This window comes from Urocitellus parryii, chromosome 5 (genome assembly GCF_045843805.1).
Source record: "Urocitellus parryii isolate mUroPar1 chromosome 5, mUroPar1.hap1, whole genome shotgun sequence".
NCBI classification, from domain to species: domain Eukaryota; kingdom Metazoa; phylum Chordata; class Mammalia; order Rodentia; family Sciuridae; genus Urocitellus; species Urocitellus parryii.
The window spans coordinates 68,115,161-68,138,877 of record NC_135535.1 but is presented as its reverse complement, the minus strand read 5'-3'; the positions used below and the strand labels follow the sequence as shown (position 1 = coordinate 68,138,877).

At 50.1% G+C, this 23,717-nt stretch overlaps 1 protein-coding gene across 12 annotated transcripts in view; it reads right to left on the bottom strand.

Annotated features, from left to right (window-relative positions):
* Positions 1 to 13,526, bottom strand: part of Hdac7 (histone deacetylase 7) — a 36,891-nt gene extending 23,365 nt beyond the window's left edge. For 5 of the 12 annotated variants that reach the window (XM_026400629.2, XM_026400630.2, XM_026400633.2 and 2 more), the window contains exons 1-2: positions 13,357 to 13,526; positions 12,153 to 12,402 (exon numbers count right to left, since the gene is read on the bottom strand). In XM_026400629.2, the coding sequence (XP_026256414.2) occupies positions 12,153 to 12,273 (121 nt within the window). In that variant the 5' untranslated portion in view covers positions 12,274 to 12,402; positions 13,357 to 13,526. The remainder of the gene's footprint in view (positions 1 to 12,152; positions 12,403 to 13,356) is intronic. The other 7 variants (XM_077798292.1, XM_026400632.2, XM_077798291.1 and 4 more) reach the window with 2 other exon arrangements.
* Positions 13,527 to 23,717: the final 10,191 nt, after the last annotated feature.

Sequence of the window (23,717 nt, the reverse complement as noted above, 5' to 3'; positions counted from 1 at the left end):
TTCTTACTCTCAAGAAATTTCAAATATAGCCCTTAATTTTTTAAGGCGTACTACTTAGAGATACTTAGAAAATTCTAATAATAATAATAATAATAATAAAAGGGAGATCAGTAGAGTAGACAAAGAGAATCAGGGGGAGGGAGGAGGAGAGGGAAAGGGAGGGTAACTGGGGAATGAGATTGATCAAATTATGTTATGTACAGGTATAAATATGGCATAACAAATCCCACTATTATGTATAATTATCACGCACCAAAACCAAAAAAATTCTAAGAGTCCAAAAGTATAAGACAAAATCTCAGTTCCTCACTCATCCCAGACTCCCTAGAACCAGCCCTTTGTAACAGCTTCTTTCTTTCTTTTTTGTTTTAAACAGTACTAGGGATCAAACCTAGGGCCTCGAACATGCTAGGCAAATGTTCTGCCACTGAGCTACACTTCTAGCCCAAACAGTGTCTTGTGATCCTCCTCCAAAAACTTCTATATCACTATCTTGTACTAAACTACTTTTTTTTTTAATTCATAACACAATTTCTATTTCTAAAATTCTAAATAAAAACCAAAGAAATTTAACAATTGATTATCAATTTATTAAAACAGTTAACTTACATATCTGCAATGGTGACTTCAACCTCCAATCCTGACTTAATACTGATGGAAGTAATCTGGCTTAACGATCTCAGGAGGGCTGTGCAAATCAATGAGTATTTGACTTGTGAGTTCTCATTTGGAAATGTCCCCATGTCTTGGAACCTTCACCACAAAGTGTTTTCTAAATTGCTTCGTGTTCAGATTTATCCAGAACCCAGGGGCTGAGACTGAGCTGGAAACCCCTGCCACATGAAACCTGGTAGGCCACAAACTGTGAGAAAAGTGAAGGTCCAATGCATAGAGGTCACTGGTTTTGAGGTTAGGCAGGAGTGCCAGAAACACACTTTAACCTGGTCAAGCCCGGCAGCCCTATCTGCCATCAGGAGATAAGAACACCTACTGGAAGAGGCCAGCTGAGCTCAGCAGTGCCGGCTGAGAGGTACCCAGCAGGTGAGGCTGTTCCCTCAAAGCTAGTGATCCTCACGGTTTGCATCCCAAACCTGTGTGCAGCCTCAGTCTGCCATTAGTTAATGAGTGTCTGGTCCCCACTATCCTGCCTCCTCAACCACAGACCATTTTCTCCTGGATGCCTCCCCCACCCAATCTCTTCTCCCCAATCTCTCTTAAGTACTGCCTCTTCCCTTTCTTATCCACCTGAACTTTTGTTTTGAACATGCTAAACTAAGCATGTGCCTTAGCTACCCTCCAGCCCTAACGAACCTCTATAGGCTAAAACTTCATCATGTGCCACAAGCTGTTGCAGGTGCCTTACACTTGCTAGGTTGTCTAACACTTATGACAAGCCTATGAGGTGGTTACTGGTTTTATCCCCATTATATACATGAGCAGACTGACACCCAGCAGCATTAAATAACTTGTCTGAGGTGACACAGAGCAGCTCCAGAATCCCTGCTCTCAAGCAAAACATCCCACTGCTCTCTCTAGCATTTACACTTCTCTCTGGTGGGCCAGCATAGGGCAGTTGCTGGCCCTTAATAGGCATGAGGAAAGATGGGAAGATCTCAGAGCAGAGCCCCCGAAACTAAGTGCTGGTGATAATCCCTAGGCCTGCTGCAGGTGAGAGGGCAGCAGCTGCCCTTCTGGTCTCTGGGCGCCCTTGAAGGCAACCTTGAAGAAACACTTATAGCAACTGCTGACTTGCAGAAACCAAGCAGTGATTTGGGACTGCATGCTAAAAACAAGAGCTGGCAACAGGTTGAGTCTTAGAAGAGCATCAGCTCCATATTCCCTGCTCTTGGTGCCCTGCCAGGTGCTTTTTCTAGAAGATCCCAAATCCCTCTGAGACTCTCATTAGTATCCCAAAGCAAGCTGCATGGTTTCTGTGTACAGACAGAGGGGCCAGCTGGCCCTTGGGGCAGAAGCTCAGCTGGCAGGTAAGCAGCCTGGAATGTCAGTCTGCCCAAATGGAAGCTTCCTGTCATCCAAAGCAAGGGGACAAGAGGCCCTGTAGGTTCAGCAGCTGCGCACCCAGAGGGCAGAGGCTGGATACGCAGGCTACAGACTGCCCTCTAGCCTCCACAGTGAGCATGCCCCTTTCCCGTCACCTCTGGGTGGCTGGGGCCCTGTAGCAGCTATTTTTAGCTCTTGACACCTGGGTATTTTGCAGCCGCAGGATGTCCGGTTTGGAGTCTCTTTCTGGGAATCCCACATGCGGCTGTTGTAAACAGCCCCACGCAGCGGTGGCCTGAGCTGGGAGCCAGTACCCACCCCCCTCACTTCTGCTGTTTGAGATGAATCAAACAGGAAGCAGAGGTAACCATGGCAGTGGCAGCTTGAGCTCCCCAGGGGTGGGAAAGCATTCTTCCTAGCTTCTTGTCCCCCACCCCAGATCTGTTCCACTCTGGTGGCCTCGCCTCATGGGAGGAGACCTGGCTAGATCCTGGGACCAGGGGTGCTGGGCCATTTCTCAGCTACATGTGGATGTGGTTCCTGGGCCTGGCACTCTCAGGAGAGTGCCGGGTCCTTCAGGCCCTGCCACCTCACCTCTCAGACCACCCCTCAGCCTTCCCTACATTGTGGAGGGAGGGCACAGATGCTTCTTCAGGGTGCCAGACATGGCAAACCTGCATCCAGTTCCTATGACCACAGCTGCCTCCTTACAGCTAGGCCTGCTCCCCACTGCCCTGCTCACTCAGGGAATTCCTGAGCAAGCAGGCTTCCCTTGAATCTGAAGTTCCTAGATTCAAACCCTCAAATACATAAGTTCCACATTTACCCTCAACTCCCCCACTCCAGTGTCTTCAATCCCTAAGATAATAAGTTCCCCCATGAAGTCTAACCACCATCTTTCCTATCATAAGCAAAACATCCTGAGCAGGCAAGATTTGAGGCCCCATGGTAATATAGGGATAAAAGTTTAGGTCCTGTCAGCTTCTGCCTTAGTCTATTCCCCCTCCCCCACCCCATGGCGCCCCACTTAGACCAGCTGCTCCCTCTTAGCAGCCAGTCTGAGCCAGTCTTTCTCAAGTGCTTGCCCCAACAGGAAGCACAGTCACCGCCCTAGGGCTGCCTCTCAGGGCGGCTCCTTCTCCCCTCTGAGGTCTCACAGGCATTCCCTTGCTCTCTCAGTCGGCTCCCCCTGGGCCAGACTCTGCTTCCCGGTATATCCTACTCCTGTCTGCCTCTCCCAGATACACCATGAGCCAAGAGATGTCCTCCTTTGGCTCCTCTCGCCTGTGCCACCCAAAAACAAGCCAGCCCATTCACAAGACTGTGACTATTATAACCAGCAAGTTATAATATTAATAATGATAATATTATCCTAATTATTAATTAAGAAGATCAATATTAATGGCATGTGTTAATTGCTAACAGTGTGCTGGTTACCATACTAAGCATTTCACTCTAACCATCTCATGTAGTTCTCACAACAGCCTGTAAGGTGGAAACTGTTATTACAAAGGAGGAAACTGAGGCTTAGAGAGAGAGGTTAAGTAACTTGCAATGGTTGGGGGGTGTAACTCAGTGGTAAAGTGTTTACTTAGTATGCACAAGGCTTGGGGTTCAAACGCCAGCACTACAAAAAATAAAAATAAAAATGAAAGAGAGACTTGCAAGGTCAGATGGATGGTACATGGGGCAACTGGGACTCGAGAACCGAAGGTCATAATCAATACACTGGTGTGTATAGTTAACTCAGCCTACCTCCTAGTAGATGGTGATATGAGGCCACAGAAGGGACAATATAACCCAAGGGTGTGACTCCCAGCATCAGCATGTTCCTACAAAGTGTGCTGTGCTCCATCCAAAAGTTATCAACAATAACAAAAATAAAAACAGATCATGATTTTGGTCTGTGTCCCTCACTGGCCTCCTGTCTCCAGGAGGCCACCCCCCATCTTCACTTCCTTTTTCATCTTATATTTTCCCTGCTTTTCAAATGTACATTTTACCATCTTATTGTGTTTCCTGTGGCTGCCTCCAGTAGGGTATAAGTAAACTAGCAGACCTCCCAGGGCTGCTTTGGAAGATTACACGCTGGGCAAGCACTCTGGAAACTGTCAAGCCCTGTAGAAAATTTGAGTTGCATAACCAGAGCAAGTCACCAGTGGAGTGGTAACCCGGGGTGAGTTTCCTTGGAAAGAGGTAGTCTCTCCCTCACTCCCAGGCCTCACATCCAGGCAGATCTTGGGCAGGTGGATGAGGTAGAGGCAGAAGGAAGCACCCACCTACAGGGTGGCTTCCTGAAGACTAGGTACACAGCCAGATGGTAGAAAAAGGCAGAGGCTACCCTGAAAACCCTGGCCTTGGGGTGGGACACTCAGTAAGAACAGGCAAACTGAGGCATCTGAATGAGTCCAGGAACTGCAACAAGCTCAGAGTACTGGCACTCACAGGGATGTCACAAATATTAATGACAATTGATACCCTAGAGGTCCCAATCTAGTCATGCCTTAATATCCCCTCTTTTTGCCTATTTTTGGAAAATGGAAGAGATCTTTTGGGGAGATTCTCCAGGTGCCCCACTTCCCTTGTGCAGCTAGGATTGCCCTTGACACTTAGTCCAAGATTTTTTCAGATCACAAATCCAGCCAGGGTGCTTACACAGCTTTCAGGGAATTCAACAGACAGATGCATGATCTTGGCACCAATTGGAAAAATCAACTGTAATAAACAATATATGGCCAACTGAGGACCTGATGAGATGAAAGTTAACTGCAATGAGAAGAGATCCTTGACTGAAAAACAAAAACAGTATGTGCAGTGTGATCTCATGTTGATAAAAAGAATAACCTAAAAAGGGATGTGAGGAATGTGAAGGTGTGCACTGTGGGCCTATTGTAGTCTCTCTGACGGCGGTGTTACGGTTTTTATTTTTTAAGGTTTGCGGCTCTGTATTGTCTGCTATCTTCAATGCCCATAAAGTACCTCTGCAATAAGTGCAGTGTATATAGGCATGCGCATGCACACAAAGATGGTACAACCTATGGGAGCAAACATCTGACCCCAGGTTCCTGTGAGAACTAGGCCATAGGACTTTCTTCACCTCCATATTTTCTTGGACCCAGAATTCTCTGAGGTTCCATGTTATCTACAACCTAGAGTCCTCTGCCTCTTCTGAATCATGCTGAGGGCCTAGCCCAGGCTAGGCATAAAGTCAGGCCTTCCTTAATGAATGCCTGTTGGCTGAATAATGATCATTTCCTGAAAGAAATGCCTCATGCCTCTTCCAGGGCTGCTGTGCTGGGAATACTCACTGCTGACGTCACTAACCTGCCCACCCTCTGCTGCTTCATGTTCTTCTTAGGAGCTGTCACCAAGGAGCTAAAATAAAGGTCACTGCAGCAGAGGCTGGCAACGTACCCCATAGCAAGGCCATTGGGGTGGCCTGTCCCAGCCCCTCCCCTGGCTGACATAGCAGCCCCTCCCAAGGGCCAGCTGGCTGCATGCTGGGGTCTCCCCTCACCCTGCCCCACTGGGAAGGGAGTTAACAAGAGAAGTAAGGGTCCACCCTATGACTTCTGGCTACAGATTCCTGCTGTTCCAGGCCCTTATGGGTGGAGGAATCTGGAGCAGGGAGTTTGGCCTGGTTTTTTCTGTGAACTGGGGCTGGGCCCAAGTTTCTGTTCTTCGTGTCTTCAACATTCCCTGTCCCTGACCTTCACAAATATGAACAATAACATCAATAATAATGATGAGTATTCAGTGTGCACTGACTTCATACCAGGCAACCAGGCATAGAACTAACTTTACTTATGCTAAGCCCTTTAATCTTAAGTGGGTTTTTGTTTGTTTTTTGGTACTGGGAATTGAGCCCAGGGGCGCTTTACCTCTGAGCTACATCCCCAATCCTTTTTTTTAAGGTTGACCTTGAACTTTCTTTTTTTTTTTTTTATTATTATTTTTTTTATTGGTTGTTCACAACATTACAAAGCTCATGACATATCATATTTCATACATTAGATTGAAGTGGGTTATGAACTCCCAATTTTACCCCAAATGCAGATTGCAGAATCACGTAGGTTACACATCCACAATTTTACATAATGCCCAATTAGTAATTGTTGTATTCTGCTACTTTTCCTATCCCCTACTATCCCCCCTCCCCTCCCCTCCCATCTTCTCTCTCTACCCCATCTATTGTAATTCATTTCTCTCCTTGTTAATTTTCCCATTCCCCTCACAACCTCTTATATGTAATATTGTATAGCAATGAGGGTCTCCCTTCATTTCCATGCAATTTCCCTTTTCTCTCCCTTTCCCTCCCATCTCATGTCTCTGTCCTCTGGCCTCAGCTGGGATCAGAGGCCTGCGCCACCACACCCAGCTCCTTTAATCTTTACAGCAACTCCATGAGATTGAGACTATAATTATTTTCACATTACTGATGAAGAAACTGAGGCACAGTGAGGAAGGTGCCCAAGGTCATGTTTAACTGCTTGCAGGAGAAACAGGGATTATGCCAAAGCCATCCATTCCTCCCCATCCCTTATAGGATGAGCCTCCTATTAGACTTTGCAATGGGCACACAGGGGTCTAATGTGATAATTAACATCTGTAAGGTACTTTAGAATCCACCAAGTGTTCATGTTGCCAAATGGAGGGGGTGCCTGGACACTGAGTGCTCTCAGCATCCTTGTGCACCCATTCCACTGGGATTCAAACCCAGGTCCTGGGCCACTTCTTCCCCCATATCACACAATGCCCACGGCCAAGCTCTCAAGACAGCCCTGAAGTCCCAGAAGGGAGAGTCATAAACCCCTTTAGCTCTGGGTCTCTGGGGACGCGGCCTGCTCATGCAGCCCCTTGCCAGGCCCAGCCGGGTGGGGTGCTGTGCTGTGTCGTGCCCTCACCTCCGCAGCGTCTCCACCGTGACTCACTCCTGAGACCCGGGGAAGCACAGCCCTGTTGGCTGCCGCCGCCCCGCCTCCAGCTCCCCGCCTCCACATTTGCTAACCGAAACCCGGCTGCTGCTATTTTTAACCCTCCAGCTCCCCCTTGCCTGGGGCTCCCCCCTTCACCCTCCCACCCCCTGCCCCAACCGGGTGCCACCAGTCTGTCATTCTGAGAGCAGTTCTACAACCTGAATGCCCCGGAGGGTGCAGCGGATGCCCCGGACGTGCAGGTTTGTGGGGCAAGCACAACAAGACGGTTGCAGCCCTGTCGCCGAATTCCCCCACCCCGGACTCTTTCCGAACCTGTAACTCCCAGCCTGCCCTGCTCCTCCCGGCCATCCTGGGGAGCGGCGGTGGGAGGGTTGGGGACTTCTGGGGGCGGGCGCGGGGGATGTTGCTGTAGGACCCAGAGCTGGACTTCTTGGAATGGGCACTACTGGGAGTTAAGCGGAACCCAAGGGGAATGGGGTCCGCGCATTATCCCCAGCTTGTGAGGCTGGCTCTGAAGGCCCAAGGTTTCTGACCATCAGGGTTTCCATTCCCTGTAAGAACATAGGGGAAAAGTTAAGTGGTGTGGAGACAGGGTGGGGATGGAATTGTAGCCCAGAGCCTTCCTCATAGGAGCCTGCTGTGCTGCTCCTGCAGGGAAGGGCTGAGAGGGCACCCAGCAGTCTGAAGAAAGGCCCAAGGAGAAGACAGACCTGGCAGTTAGGAAGAGGAGGAAAGCAGACCCAGCCCCCTTCTCTTACTTGAGGGCTCCTCTAAGGAAAGGGCTGCACTTCCCAGCTGGAAGCTCTGGGTCTCCCAGGGAAAACTTCCACAGAGGAGAGGTTGGAGGCCAGAGAGTCTGAAGGCTGCTTGCTGACCTAGATGAGGAACTTTTCACCCAAGTTGCTAATGTGAAAGTTAACCCCCTGAGAGAGGATGCAGGGGCAGGGCTGCAGGTGGACCCAAGGGGGCATTTCCTTCTAGCAGATGTAGAGCAGGTGGCTCGAATCAGATCCTTCTGCCTCTCTTATCTCAGAGGCTCACCCAGTTTGAAAAGCAGATGCCAAGGGCCTACAAGAGGCTTTGGAGAGCCCAACCAAGGGTCATCTGGGTTCAGACCTCTTCATACCCTCTACTATTCTGGGCCCTGCAGGGCCAACTGCAGCCCTCTCTTGAACCCTCTCCTCTTTCTCAGGGCCCAGGTCCTGTCTAAGCCTTGACTCCCTCTAATTCCTGAGCCAGGTAAATAAATCCCAGTGGCCAGAGGTAGCCAGGGTAGGCTCAGAGGGGAGAGACTGGGTACAGTGGTTCCCAGGCACAGCAGTTCCCAGTGGGGAGACCTGGAGGAAGGGAAAGAAATGAGGGGAAAGGAAAGTGACGCAGGAGAGTCAGGAATGAGGTGGTGCTTGGGAGCTCCAGCAGAGAGGCTGCCTCCTTTCTAACAATTCCATATGGCCACAACGTCCTGGACTCGACCCCCACCTCAAGCAAGGGAGCAACCTGGATTTTGGCTTCTTTCTGCTCCCCCTGATTTCCCCCTGCTCTGTCCCCCAGGGGCTGCTTAAGTAGAGGAGACTACTGTCCTCCATGCCAGGAGAGAGGCCAGCAATTCAGCACCAGTCCTCAGCCCAAATCCCCCACCTGGGTCCAGGAAGTCCTCAAGCACGACTCAGCAGGCTTTGGGGGCACATTGTCAGTCCAAGGAGGTAGGAGAAGAAATCAGTGTTTCAGCTGGGCCTTCCATGGCCCTATCTAAGGAAGTTCCACCTTGTTATTTTTTATTGATATACCTAGTCATTTCTATGTAGGGCTTATCACAATGTGTAACCAATCACATATACTCATTCCTTTTCTTATTTTTATTTTTTTCTGTTGGTGCTGGGAATTGAACCCAGAGCTTTGGCATGTGAGGCAAACATTCTATTAACTGAGCTATGCCCTCATACTCATTCCTTTACTTGCTTTCTTGCTTCTATTTGTCTCCTTCACTAAAAGGGAAGTTCCCTGAAGTTAGATGGTGTGCCTTTGTGTCCACTGCACATCTGTGCCCAGGCTGGCTGGCATACAGTAAGGCTCAGCAAGCATCCAATGAATGGATGAATTGCTGATTGACCAGCTGGGTAAATGAGTGTCCCTGGCTGCCAACATCAACCTTTAGGACCCATATGCCACATTCCAGGATTTCCCCCAGGAGGAAACAATGTAACAAGAAGAACAAGGTCAAGAAGCCTGGGACCCCAGAAGAAAGTTCATCCCCCATCAGAGTCGGAATCTTCACTAGGGGAGGGGGGATAGTAGAGGATAGGAAAGGTAGCAGAACACAACAGTTACTAATATGGCATTATGTAAAAATGTGAATGTGTAACCGATGTGATTCTGCAATCTGTATACGGGGTAAAAATGGGAGTTCATAACCCACTTGAATCAAATGTATGAAATATGATATGTCAAGAGCTTTGTAATGTTTTGAACAACCAATAAAAAAAAAAAAAAAAAGAATCTTCACCAGCCCCGTCTGGTCCCCTTTAATACACCATGTGTGGATGTGTGCACATATAGGATTCATGGTTGAGCACTAAGTCCTGGACAAGTTTTGGAAGACTTGCATCATGTCTTGGTTCTTCCTTTTAATAACCCTCTGACCTTGGAAAAATTATATATCTTATGCAGTTCTGTTTCTTTAAAGAAAAAATGAAGAGGTTGGCCCAGATTGGGTTTTCACAAACAGCTTTGCACCAAAATTACCTGAAGTACACGTTAAAATCTAGATTCCAAGGCCCCAACCCTGCAGATTCTGGAATAGGGCCTGAGGATGTTTATAACACATTCCTCATGTGACTCTGAAGCAAATGGTCTAGGAACTGGCATTTGAGGACCATGGATGAAATGGTGCTTTACAAGTCAACATCTGGACTTTCATTTAAAAGCCACTGCTACACAGGTATTCATTCCCCCAAACATGTCCATATACCCCACACAGGGCCATAGATTGCAAAGGTATATACTATACAGATGACACACATCTATACTATATGTGTGCATACCCCCCTCCCAAATACCCAGCACAGAGCCACAACATTGGTCACAAGATGCCATGGAACCACAATATCCATATTCACAGCTCACAGCTGGGGCAAACAGACACCTACCCATCACACACCCAATGTGTGTGCACATACACATCATATGGAGACTCACACTTTAGAGATGCTATCCTGAATTTATTTTGCCTCTGGGAACTGGTCCAGAACCAAAGGAGCTATGCTCTGCTGATGAAAACATCCCTCCCACCTCTGCCACCCACACCTCTCCCCCTTGCCCCAGGCAGCATGCTGTTCACCTCCCCCTTGTGTGGCTAGAGGAGGGCAGTACAGAGAGATGGGATGAGGAGAGGCAGAGGCTGAGACTGATGACTCAAGTTTCTAGGAGCCCTCCCATATCCAGCACCCTTTCTGTTCCACGGCCCCCCAAGAGATGACAGAGGGCCACCACTGAGCCTCCAAATCAGTGCTCCCTCAGGCTACTTGCCTGGATTCCCAGGCCCTGGTCCTAGGAAGCCAAAAGGGTTAATAGGTGGCTAGATCTGGGGACTCCTCCTAATACGTAGGCCTCTAAGGAAAGGGCTGTCTGGGGGCGCTTTCCTGCAGCCCTAAGGCCTAGGTCCCCCAGGGAAGGTTACCACAGAAACAGGAGAAAATATTATAAAGGAAACACAATACCCGGCAGGGTCACCTGCTGACCGGGCTTCCTGCTGTGTTGCCCACCCCCCTCTCATTGGCCTCATAGCCTCCTTCTTCAGCCTCAGCCTGGGCCTCCTGGCCAGCATCTCTTTCCTGCCTCCCCTGGATTGGCGGAAGCAGCCTCAAGGAGAAACTCTTTGTGGTCCTAAACATCAGGAATAGCCCAGAGCTGAGCCCCCCATTCCTAATCCCTACCAACCTCCCCACCACCACTACCACCACAGGAAATCAATGCTTCCTGCCCCAGAGGAAGTGCCCATCCAGCTAACAAATCCAACACACACAAATTCATAGTCTAGGAGCTTGAGCCTCCAGGGGACATATGCCCTTCCCCCAGTCCCAGGTCTTCCTGGGGCCCTGTTCCAGCAATATCCCGGACTTCACTGGAAGTCCCAGCTCTACATCTACGCATGCACAGGGTCAGGAGAATGGGCACCAGCAGAGGCAGAAAGCCTGGTCCCAGCCCATTCAGGCTGCCTGCCATTCCCTGGCTGGGTGACCCTGGCCCTTGCATTAGTTCATCTTGTCTCAGGCCTCTGCCAACTTCAAAACTACCAGTTCTTAATGAAAGGTCAGGGGAAAGAAGACAAAGAGGAGGTTGGATTACAGAGGCTTCTGTCTTCCAGGGGGTCTTACAAGAGGGTCTCCATTCCCCCCATCACCACCACATAAAAGTTTCTCAGTTGCCCAAAAGTTTTATATCACAATTGTGAAACTTTCAACTCTGGAGTTCAAACACTAAAGCTGAGGTCCACTATTCCTAATGGAAGTGTGTGTGTGTGTGTGTACGCGCGCGCACACACACACACACACACACACACCTAGTTAGACACTGACTTATCTCTTTGTGGTCAGCCACTCTTGCTCTGTGCTCTGGATAGTGCACTTGGAATTTCTGCCCCATTTGGTGACAAGGAATCTGAGCTTGAAATAAAAGTGGAATGACCTGCTTAGAAATTAAAATGTCCCTGCCTCTACAAACCAAAGTAAGCCTTGGTGGCCAGGGAGATACCCACACAATAGGCTGAACTAAGGGACAGAGTGCTCCTTATAGGAGCACTACCCTCAACCATTCCAGGTGCAACACCAAGGAGTAGCTCTGAGTTTGACTCTGCTCCTGATGCTGCTAGGCAGGAAGGAGCTAAAGGCAGGGGACAAGTCACAAAGGGTCCAGGACTTGTTCCAGTTTTAGTCCACTGGGTACCATACAGTGAAACTGCTGTGTGCCTCAGTTTCCCTCAGCAGTGACTGAAAAGAAAAATTAGGGATTGGGGGCAGGGGGCAAGGAAATAGCAGGGAGGGTGAGGGAAATGCTAAGCAATGAGAAGCCCAGAGATGGTTTGCAGAAGCTACAGAAGGGCTTGGAATGTATAAGAGGGTCAGGATGAGGAGGGAAGTATGTGTGTCAACCCAGAAGCCTGTGGGATCCTGTCATGGAGAAATGGGCCACCAAACTGCCCCATTAGAGCATAGTAACCTGAGTCATAGTTTCCTTTCTTTCGGCCCAATGGCTGGAGGGGGACTTGAAGGACGGTCCCCATGGGTTCAGGTGCAAGTCTGGGGACAGGCTGATGGTTCGGATGTTGAGCTCCCATCATGGTTGTTGAGAACCAATGCCCATTCGCACCCTAGAAACTGGCAGGCAGTGAGGTTGAAGTAGTTGTTGAAGAAGGGTGTGGGAGGGATGGTTAGCAGCAAGAGGGCCAGTGTTCATTGCAGGAGGCCTTCTGTCAACAAGGACAAGGAATGAGGCGCAGCAATGGCTGGTCGAGGTCAGACACAAATGGGCAGCCAGAGGGAAGGAAATGGGGGGACACAAGGTGGCCTGCAGGCCCCAGATAGCTGTCCTCTAACCTGCAGGCCTAAAAATTGGTAATCGGAATCCAGCTTAGTTTGCCAGATTTGCCTCTGCCCTGCTCTCACATTCCCCGGCACCAACAGACCCTAGGACCCATATTCAGGTCCCCAGCCTTCAGTATACAGCCAGTGGTCCCCACCTTCCGGTTCTCCTGCAGGGACTGCCCTTCCCAGCTCACTTGGGCACAGGTGTCTCTTTACCCTGATGGGTGAGCCAGAGTCAATGCTCGAATAAGTCTCCCAACCCGGGACCCCTCCAGAGGACCATTTTCTCCACCCAAAAATCTGAGTAGGGCCCTGACGGACTCCGCGGGATGAGGGCGCTGATGTCCAGCCCCAACAAGCTGGGCTCCAACTTAGTGGGTCCTGCCCTTTGCCCCTGAACTTCCAAACCTTCCGCTTCGGAGTACCGCCCCCTCCTCGGGCTACGGCAGCCGTCCCTACTTCCCCGGTCTCCCAGGTCTCCCAGCTTGTCCTCCCCGGGAATAGGGGTGATGGAACGCAGGGCCCGGGCACCCACGGCCCGGGGCCTCCCAGCTCCCTCCCTCGGGCCTGTCGCTGCCCCGGGCAGGCGGATGTGGGCGCCCCGCGGGAGGCCCGAGCCCTCCGGCCCCGGAACCAGCTCCGGCCCGGAGGCTGCCCGAGCTCCGCGGAGCCCGGCAGGGCGGGTGCGGTCGCGGGGGGCACACCCGGCCCGGGCCGCGGAGCTGGTCGGAGCCCGAGCTGGAGCCGGAGCCGGAGCCGGAGCCCGAGCCTGGGCGGGCGGCGCTGGGTGCCGCACAGGGCGGGGCGGGCGGGGCGGGGGGCGGCCGCCCAGTACTCACCAGCGCCGGGGCTGTGCATCCAGGGGCCGGGGCCCTCAGAGCGGGGGGCTCATGGCGGAGCGGGGGGCTGGGGCGCCGGCCTCACATCCCCCCAGTCGCCGGAGGCTGCAGAGCGACTGAGAGACGGCGAGAGGAAGGGAGGGGGCCGGGAGGGGGAGGGCCCTGGCAGCCCGGCCGGCCGGGTAGGATGACAATGGAAGGAAATGCTTTATCTGAGTCTGAGAGCGGGCCAAGGGGGAGGGGAGGGAGGGGGCAGGCGCTCGCGGCCCTGGGACACACCACCCCGGCAGACACTGCACGGCGCGGCGCACAGGAGGGCCGCAGACACTGCGCGCCGCCTGATCGCGGCGGGGCGCGGTGCACCGCCTGGCCTGCAGCGCCGAACCCGGAACGCGGGACGCGGTCCGACCCGCGCGCTGCAGCCGAGCCCCAGCCGCCGCGCGGCGCTCCGACCGGAGCACAATTCCCGGAAACCCAGATACCTGAGCGCACGCACCCTTGCATACAAAACGAGCATACATCCATGTTTACACAGGGGCAGGATCATTTACACAGACACACGCTTCAGGGAAGGACCCCCGTGCACACACCTATGTACACATACAGTCCACGAGCAAATAGTCGCATACAGGGACAAATGGACACGCGTCGAGTCCCATACAAGGTCCCACGCAAGGATTCCCAGACGGACACCCCCAATCTCTCTCTCTCTCTCTCTCTCTCTCTCTCTCTCTCTCTCTCTCTCTCTCTCACACACACACACACACACACACACACACACACACACACACACTCGCCTCGGGAAAGTTCCAGGATCTGATTTGAATCACTGCCAGCCCTCCCCCACTGGCACCCCCCCCCCATTTCTGCTGAAGGGAATAGAAGGGTCCAGCCTGTTCCTATTAAAAGAAAAAGGGGATGGGGGTGGTGCAGATTTTGAAAGTTTTCTTTTCTTTCTTTTTTTTTTTTTTTTAAAGAAATTTCTCAAGGGATTTCCTTCCCTCCTCTCCTCTTCCTCTCTTCCTCCCATTCCTCTCCCTCTACAACCCCCCCCCTCCTTCTTTCCCCCTCCCGGTCCCTATGAGTCAAACTTCAGCAATGTGCCCAGTGTCCCCCAGTGCATTACAGCGGATCACAGAAATGTTCCAGTCTGTGAGTCGGAATGTAGCCGCCTCCAGCCCTCCCTCAGCTAATAAACTCAGCTCAGGGCAGGCTTTGCAAAGCGGCCCTCCCTGCCTCTACCCCCCCTCCCACCCACTACCCCTCTTTGGGCTGGAGAGAAGGTCAGATTCAGAGGTCAGGGGCTGAGGACCTCCCCGTTGTGCTTCCTGGCCTACTATCAGCAGTGTCAGCCTCCAGCAATATGCTGGGTCAGAAAGCTCCTGGGAAGGCCAGAGGTCCCTGACCCAGAAAACAGGGCTCTCCTATAGTGTGGGTGAGGTGCCACTGGAAAGCAGGGAGCACTTAGTTTCCTTCTGACCTGAACCTACTCCCTCAACCTTAGGACCTCCAGAGTTTACAGAAGTTGAGGCAGATGCAGTGGTGGAACCATGTTGGATTGGAAGCAAGAGTCTATAGGGGCCTAGAAGTGTTTAGCCATGCTGAAGAAAAACTTCTGACCACAGACTTACTCCCTCAGTCACTGCTCTGGCCTGTGATGCTTAGCTGCTGACTTCCTATTTCAGGTGCTTTTCTTGTCCCAGTGCTCACTGGCAGGTAGATGGAACCCCTCTGAACTTGTTAACTTATATTCACAAACTCCTTTCCTGATATTCAAGTTCTCCTATAACATGGTACCATGCTACACACCCCTGTCCTTGCCCAGTGCTTCCTGATACTTAGTGATTAATGATGTTATTTACTATTGGTAGTATTATTTTTTTAATAGACTGAAATAATAGCAGACCATACCCCTCCTGTCTTCATGCTTTCTCACTCCATGCCTTTGGCTCATTGTTCTCCCTCCAAAAATAAATGTCCTCACCAGTCTCTTTCTCCTATTGAAATCTTTCTACTTCTTGCCGGGCGTGGTGGTGCACACCTGTAATCCCAGTGGCTGGGGAGGATCACAATTTCAAAGCCAGCCTCAGCAACAGCAAAGTGCTAAGCAACTCAGTGAGACCCTGTCCCTAAGTAAAATACAAAATAGGGCTGGGGATGTGGCTCAGTGGTTGAGTGCCCCTGAGTTCAATTCCCAGTACAAAAAAAAAAAAAAAAAAACCTTTCTGCTTCTCAAAACCCATAGTCTTCTCCAGGAAGGCCGATTCCATTGCCAGTAGGATTTTTCCCTTCCCTGAAAGGACCTGCCCCCAGTGTGGTGGTTTTTCTCTCTGACCTTCACCCACCTCATCAACTAGTCTCAACTCTTTCTTCTTTCCCAAGAGCTTCAAGAGTAGATATCTGGTTTGAATGCTGCAACTACTGCCAGCTACTAGCTGAGTCATGGCTGCATTTCTGATAGTGCTTTGAACAGAAATCAAACTCCATGTGGGTTTTTTGTTGAACTGGGACAGATGTTCATGGCCTTCAGGACCCTTCTTTAGCTGGTCACCCCAATACACTCTTCTGTCACATGAGTATCCATGCTAGCTCTGCAAGACACCTGCTCTTACATCTCCCCAATGCTCACTTCCTAACCAAATCAACCTCTTCCAATCTCTCCTGGAGGCCCACAGCCCCAAGCAAAATTCCTATTTACTGCAGACCCCAGTAACCCCAGTTACTACAGACAGCCCCTATTATCTCCCTCCTGTATCCCCACAATACACCCCCCCCATAACACATGAACCTCTCACTCTGCTATGTCTATTTCTGTGCTGAAGTTGGGTCCTTTTTTGCTCATTTCTACCAGGTGCATCATTCACATATTTACCTATAAATCTGCTTTTTCTTATCAACCTGATCACTGACTTCTGAATGACCTGAACAGAGATGTCTTGCTGCCTGTCTGTCCTTACAGTGTTCAACATGTGGCTTTCTATACACACCAGGACTCACTGCCTGCCAAATACAGGCAGAGGAAGACAGTGTGTGTGACCTGCAGCTGAGAGGCTGGACTGTGTCCCTCTTTCCCGCACTAGATTTACTTACCACTCCACCAGCCCCTGCCCTATTGTGGAGTCTTTAGACAGTTTCTAAGTCACATGTGCCCTGCTGGGATATGTTAGAGAGCCTCCATGAACCCTAGAGACATGAGACTATAAAATGCAGGCTATCTCTCTCTCCTCTACCCTGGTTACCATGGGGAGCTTCTATAAAGTCTCTCAAGTCCAGGCCTTTCACAGCCTGCTGAGCTAAATACCTAGCATAAGAGATTGGCCCCAAAGGACTTGCGTCAAGTCTTCCCTGGGGTCTCTGGCCCACACAAAGCCTGTGCACACCCCTCTCGGCTTCCCTTTGGGCCCCTGGGACTACTTGACCTTCTCTTTCTCTTTCTTCTCTCTTTCTTCCCTTAGTTAGCTACCCTTTACTGACTGTTTACCATGTAGCAGACCTACGCTAGCCCTTAGACAAACATTAGATCATTTATTCTTAACAATAATCCTTGTTATGCTCGTGAATAAAGTATGGCCCATAAAGATGAAGAAACCTGACCAAAGTTGCACAATGAGTAAGTTATAGGGCCATTCATTCATTCAATAAATATTATTGGGTGCCTACTTTGTGCCAGGATTCAAAGTTCCAGAAAGTCCTCAAGTCTAAACCTCAAGACCACTCCTGTCCCAGCCTTCTCAATGTGGCAGCTTCAGCAACAAGTCCTCCCATAACTGTGCACTTACTACAGACAACCTCTTCCCACAGAGGCATGCTCACTCCCCAGGGTCTCAGTGGACAGCCATTGCATGGGATTGGGCCAGGCCTTGTGCTCCAGTTTCTGGGCCTGGGATCGAATGCCAATGCATAGAGTTTCAGACTTGTAGATTAATAGGGGAGGTTAAATCCCCAACTCCAAGTAAAGGGACAGAGAGAAGAAGGAGAAGGAAGGAAGAAAGTGGGAGAGGCAGGGAGGGAAAAAAAAATTGAAGATTTCTTGAGCATCTCCTATGTTTCACATGTTGTTCAAGGTCCTTTTGCTTACACCTCATTATTATCCCCATTGTTTTAGTGAGCAAACTACAGTTTCAGAAAGACAAAATGATTCGCCTAAGGCCACAGAGACAGTAAGTGACTTGATCTCAAGTGTATCTGATTCAGAGCCTGTGTTATTTCTCCTAGCAGGTGAGAACAGTGGCCAAGCTTTGTCAGGGTCTCCTATTCCTGAGCAGCCTGATTCCTTGAGGTCCCTGTTGACCTGTGCATATCGTTCCTGATGCCAAGTCTCCTGTCTTACTGGCTCCAGTCATGTGGTCATATCCTTGTTCCCTCCGCCCCCTTTCTCTGTTGCTTTGCACAGGATTAAGGAGCTAAGTAAGCATCCTGGGTATGGCTTTGGGCTGCAGGCAGGCAGACACTCATCTAAGATTTCAGGGTCTAAGACAAGAGGTGCCACGTGCTTCTGGACCAGAAGTGAATGAATAAATCAGGAAGAGGCTGCACATGGCTGCCAGTCTAGATGGCCCAGGTTGGCAAGGGAGATGACCGTGGGATCTTGAGTTGGTGGAGAACTAAGCAAGTCCCTTCCCCCGGCGTGCCCTTACCTCCTTTAGAGTCAACAAAGGTGGTGTGGTTTACCCTGTGGTCTGTTGCCCTAGACACCTGCAGTTCTGAGTAAGCTTGTATGTGTCTAGGTGCCAGCAGTGTGGTGGGGGGACATGAGGAGAAAGCACTGGGACAGGATAGGGAGGGGCAGGAAGTCAAAGACAGGGTCTCTTCAACCCCCAAATGAAAAAGGTACAGCCAATGAAAAAGATGACAGAAGTCACTACCTTGATAACTACATCCAAGCACATAAGGAAAGAGCCAGGAGAGAGGCATTGTGGGTATCAGGGCCCTGGATTGGAAGTCAGGGAGCCTGAGTTCTACACTCAGTTCTGCCACAAACCTCCTGGGTGATATCTTTTTGTTTGTTTGTTTCTAGAGATTAAACCCAGTGGCACTCTATCACTGAGCTACATCCCAGCCCTTTTTAAATTTTAAAACAGTCTCGCTAAGTTGTTCAAGTTGGCCTCAAACTTATGATCCTCCTACCTCTGCACCCCCAGTAGCTGGAATTACAGGCATGAGCTACCACACCTAGCTTGAGTGATACCTAAATCTAAGTTTTCTGTGTAATAGCAATATCATGGCTATCTACCCCACAGAGCTGGTCTGAAATTATACGAATAATATATGCAAAATTTTGTACCACTGTTTTGTGCTTTGTTTTTGGTGTCTCTGTGTGGCTAAACAGCACCACTATGAGTAGTAGTAGAATTTTTGCCCTGATACCATGTGAAATATAATTACTCTAGCTCCTCGATGTCTCTCTCTCTCTCCTTCTCTCTCTCTCTCTCTCTCTCTCTCTCTCTCTCTCTCTCTCACACACACACACACACACACACACACACACACACACACAGCCCTCCCCAGAGTATGGGTATAAAGAACATTAAAGATAAAAACACAAACACAGCCGCTGCCCTCATATTAATCACGATGTGTTGAGGAAACCAAACAAACATAGAATATACTTGAAACCCTCTTACAAAGCCAACTATTCAAGAAATCTCGCAATCTGGGTGATCTTAGCCAAGTCACAGCCTCTCTAGTCCTGAATTTTCTCATCTACCACAGGAAGGGGGTTGATTTAGATCATCCCTACCTATTTTTCTTGAGTCTATAGCCATTTTCTGATTCTGTTATTCTAAGTGTAAATAAGCCTGTGACGAAGAGGAGAGAGCTGAGCAGATCAAGGCAGAACAGGGCCTGGATGAAGTGGGCGAATGTTGAGCTGGATTTTGAAGGAACCCAGAAATGTGAATCAGTGCAGGGAGAACAGGGGGGTGACATTCCAGGTAGGGAGAATGGCATGTGCAAGGGTGAGGCAAGGAAGCAGAGGGGTGGCAGACAGATTAGCAGGCTCAAGAATGAGGTTGGCAAGGGCTCCAGGGAACCTGGGGAGGAAGTCAGGAAAGGAAGGGTAGAAGGGGCAGTCCCCAGAGCTGAGCAGCTAGCTGGGAAATGGGGGAGGAACATGGGTGGGGAGAGACTCTCTCAGTACCAGAGGTTGGTGCCAAAGCCCATCTAGCCAAACTCCACCCAGGAGAGAGGGAAAGCAGAAGTTCCTTGCCAAGAGGCTCCACCTACCAGAGAAGGCCCTTCCCACCCTTCCCTCCTCTCCAAAGCCCACTCCCAACTCTGAAGTAACCCAAGACCCCCTTAGGCCAGGGCCTTGTTCATGGCTGAACCCACAAGATGGGGCACCACCACATCCCTCTGTGACACTAGAATAGCAGCAAAGTAATAATAATGATAACATTAATGATGGTGATAATATCAACAACAACAACAAAAAACTACCCAGGCTGGGAAATGTGTCTCAGTGGTTTAAGTGCCTCTGGGGATAATCCCTGGTAGGTAGGTAGGTAGGTAGATAGATAGATAGATAGATAGATAGATAGATAGAATAAACTACCCACCACCTGCCCTCTGATAAAACCCCACAGCATGGGCTGGGGATGTGGCTCAAGTGGTAGCGCGCTCGCCTGGCATGCGTGCGGCCCGGGTTCGATCCTCAGCACCACATACAAACAATGGTGTTATGTCTGCAGATAACTAAAAAATAAATATTAAAATTCTAAAAAAAAAAAAAAAAAAAAAACCCACAGCAGCAGAACCTTGACATGGGACCATTCTGTTTACTAGAATCTGCTTCCAAGAGTTGCAGGTGATTTATAAAATTATCTAGTTTTTAGGGTCCCCCAAACCTAACAGAACTACTTAAGAAAACCTGTGAAAAACAGCTTCCTGAGGCCCCGTCACAGAAGCAATCTAACTCTGCAACTCCCCAGGTCATTCCAAGGCATGGTCAGGTTTGGAGCTCCTTGATCTAATCCAAATCACTTCTCTTACAGGAGAAGAAACTGAGGACACAGGAAGAAATAGCTTGCCAGAGATGACACAGTTAATCAGAGATAGGAGCAGGCAGAGAACTTAGGCCTCCCAGCTTCTAGGTCAGTGCTCCTTCCGAATGAAGCCTAGTGGCCCAGCCCGGAGATGCCTGTGCCAGCTGAGATTATGGTCAGGGAGGCAGCCACTGGGCCATGCTCTAATCGTGAACGAGAAGAAATTCATCTGAGTTGCAAAATGCCTTTCTGCAGCCAGATCATGATTATTTGCTCCAGTGGGCCCCTGCAGGGATGCAGTGGTCCACCACTTGCCATATCCCCCAGCATGACCCTCTGTTGCCCCAATGGCTGTATTGGTTGGTGGGCAGGATTCCATTCTGCTACAAATCTCAATGGTTCCTCTTTGAATGCATGAATATATGGCCCCTGGAATCTCCAGGAGAGACCATTGAGAAGGTCCTGGCCAAAGAACACTCACTTATTTCCCCTAGGAGTGTCTTTTAGGGTGGTTTGGATTATGCCTCTGTGTGTCAGGGGAGAGGAGGCCGCAAAAAGAGCAAGGAGCTGAGACAAGGGTGAAATGGGCTTGAGGGTGGCTAAGCTCAAGAGGGGGTGTCCTTGCTGAGATGGCAGGATTCAGCACATTCCTCTTCATCAGCTCATATTTATTGAGTCCCTATTCTGGACCAGACACCATTGCCAGGCTCCTGAATACAAAGACAAAATAAGCCACAGTCTCTGCCATGCAGGAATTCATTGTCTTTTGGGGGGCTGGGTGCAGTCTAAGAAAATAATCTGGAGTACTGACAACTGTCCAACCAGGGACTCCAACAGCACAGGCTGCAGAGGACGCGGTGTTTCCCATTAGAAGGGACCTGACAGGCCACTGTCTACTGAGGCAGGGATTCTGCTTTCACCTGCCTTCTGGGTGCTGGATATCAGAGGAAACCAATTCTACACGTCTCTACCCCATTGGATCCCTCACTCCAGCTTGGCCTGGATGACCAGGGATAGGAGGGCAGAGGAAGCCCACAAGGTGCAGACTGCACATCTTCCCCTTGGGCAGCCCCTGAGGCTGGGCTGCAGGGCTCTGAGCCTTCAGGGGGTCATCTAAAAACTTGCAGAGGAATGGACCAGGGAGGTGGTGTTCATTGTGGCTAAGAACAAGTATTAGGAGTCTGTGGCCAGGGCTGGAGTTTGTCACTTCCCCACTGTGTAATCTTAGGCACATTATTTAACCTGGGGGAGGCTTGATTTTCTCCTCTGCAGATGAGGGTATGAAGGGCTTGCCGTATTAGGGTTGCTGGGAGGGTTGCTGAGACCAGGACATGCAGTGCTTAGCACAGTGCCTGACGCAAGCTGGGCTCTGTTAGAGATAGAGCTCAGATGCCAACATTGGGAGTAGAAGAAAGTGTCCTGTCTCTTCTATCTCTCTAAACCTGTTTCTTTACAAATTAAGTTTCAAAGTGAGCACTGACCTAATTTATGCAAATGAATCCAATCAGTTTGGTGTCATCCTAGCTGACTGGATAGCCTGACCAGGCGATGGAAAAAGGGAAAATAAGTTCAAACTTCTTTCAGCCTCCTAAGATACTCAGGTATGGTCTCTCGGAGTCAAGAGACGCCTGGGCCAGGCTGCAGGGGATGCCATATGAACTTCACAAAGGGCCTGGTGTCCTCTTCCAAATCTTGGCACTACACATCTGGAGTGATCTGCACATCTGGCTGCATCCCTGGGGCGATGGCCACAGCTGCTGACATAGGAGGGAGGAGAGCGCCAGCTCCTCAGCAGGGCCTAGGGGGGCTATAAATAACTAACTAAGAGGACCCCGGGGGATGAAGTTGACCTTTGGGGGGGCGGGAGCTACAGGCGACTTCCCCCTCCCCCCTTGGGTCCAAAGCCAGAGTTTTAGCAAAACAGGAAGAGGCAGTGGCAGCTGCTGGGAAAGTAGGAGTGGTTGCCCCTCCCCCACTTGCCTGGGGCCTTCGGATCACAGCCAGGACCTGGGAGAGGTGGAGTCTGCTAGGCACAGAGAGGGAGGGCTGGCCCACAGACTAGGCCCCTCCTCTGTGCCCCGCTACGGCTTAGCTGGGGCACGAGAAAGGGCGAATGAGATGAGAACCCCCCCAACCCTTCCCTCCTCATGTTCTCTTTCTTTTTCCCTGTCAGTGGGACAATAAGATAGTTTTAAGGCTTTAGAAATGGAACACAAAACGTGCTGAATACTAAAGCAGAGTACCTGGAGGACCAGGTCAAGTTGAGCCTCCCTCTATTTATCACCCTTTAGGTGGGCTGAGCCTAAGCCCAATTCCGAGGAGGAGCGTTGCCCCGGGAAAAGATTCCAGGGCCTAGCCCAAGAAGAATGTGCACCTCCTGGTGAGCTATTGAGATGAGGTGACCCAACACTCTAAGTGGTCCTTGGAGACTATTTCTCCAGAAGAAGAACAGGGCATCTGTAGGACAAGGTCAGGAGAGCTAAGGCCCAGCTTAGAGGATGGCATGAAGTCAAGTCTTGAAGGAATTATTCAGAAAATGTTGCTTTGCTTGGCCTGGGAGACAGGCCACTCTGGTTGGCACTTCAGTTTGCCCACAATTCCAGTGGGGGTTGAACCTGCATCTGGCCATTGCTTTCTCAGCTTGCAGCCCCAGGTTTCATCTTCAAAGAGTCTAGACCAGCCCTATCCAGTAGAAACAGAGTATGAGGCCCATGCAATTTTAAGTTTTTTAGTAGTCATCCCCCAAAAGTAAAAATAAATAGATTAAATTAGGCTGGGCATTGTGGCACATGCTTATAATCGAAGCAGCTCAGGAGGCTGAGATAGGAGGATTGGAAGTTCAAAGCCAGCCTCAGCAAAAGCAAAGTACTAAGCAACACTAAGACCTTGTCTCTAAATAAAATACAAAATAGGGATGGGGATGTGGCTCAGTGGGTGCCCCTGAGTTCCATCCCTGGCACCAAAAAATAAATGACAGAAGAGAGAGAGAGAGAGAGAGAGAGAGAGAGAGAGAGAGAGAGAGAGAGAGAGAGAGAGAGAGACAGACTAGTGTCTTGGTCCTTTCATAGATCTTAGGTTTCCTTTCCTCTCCTGACCTCTCTTCCTCTTACCTTGACTACCAGAGGAGCTGCCCAGGGGATACTGCTCTTTATTTTGCATATTTTCCCAGAAAGGAAGGGAGCCACACAGGAGGTACTCATTAACAGCTCCTTTTTGGGAGGAACAATTCCCTGCAGCAGGTGACCCAGGCAACTGGTGGCTGAGGAGGGGAAGTGTCCTAGCGGTATTAGCATTTTATTTCCTTTTGAACTAGCCACCACCTTCCCAAACCAATCAATCATTCATCATTACACTTACTGTCCTTTTGTCCCATCTCAA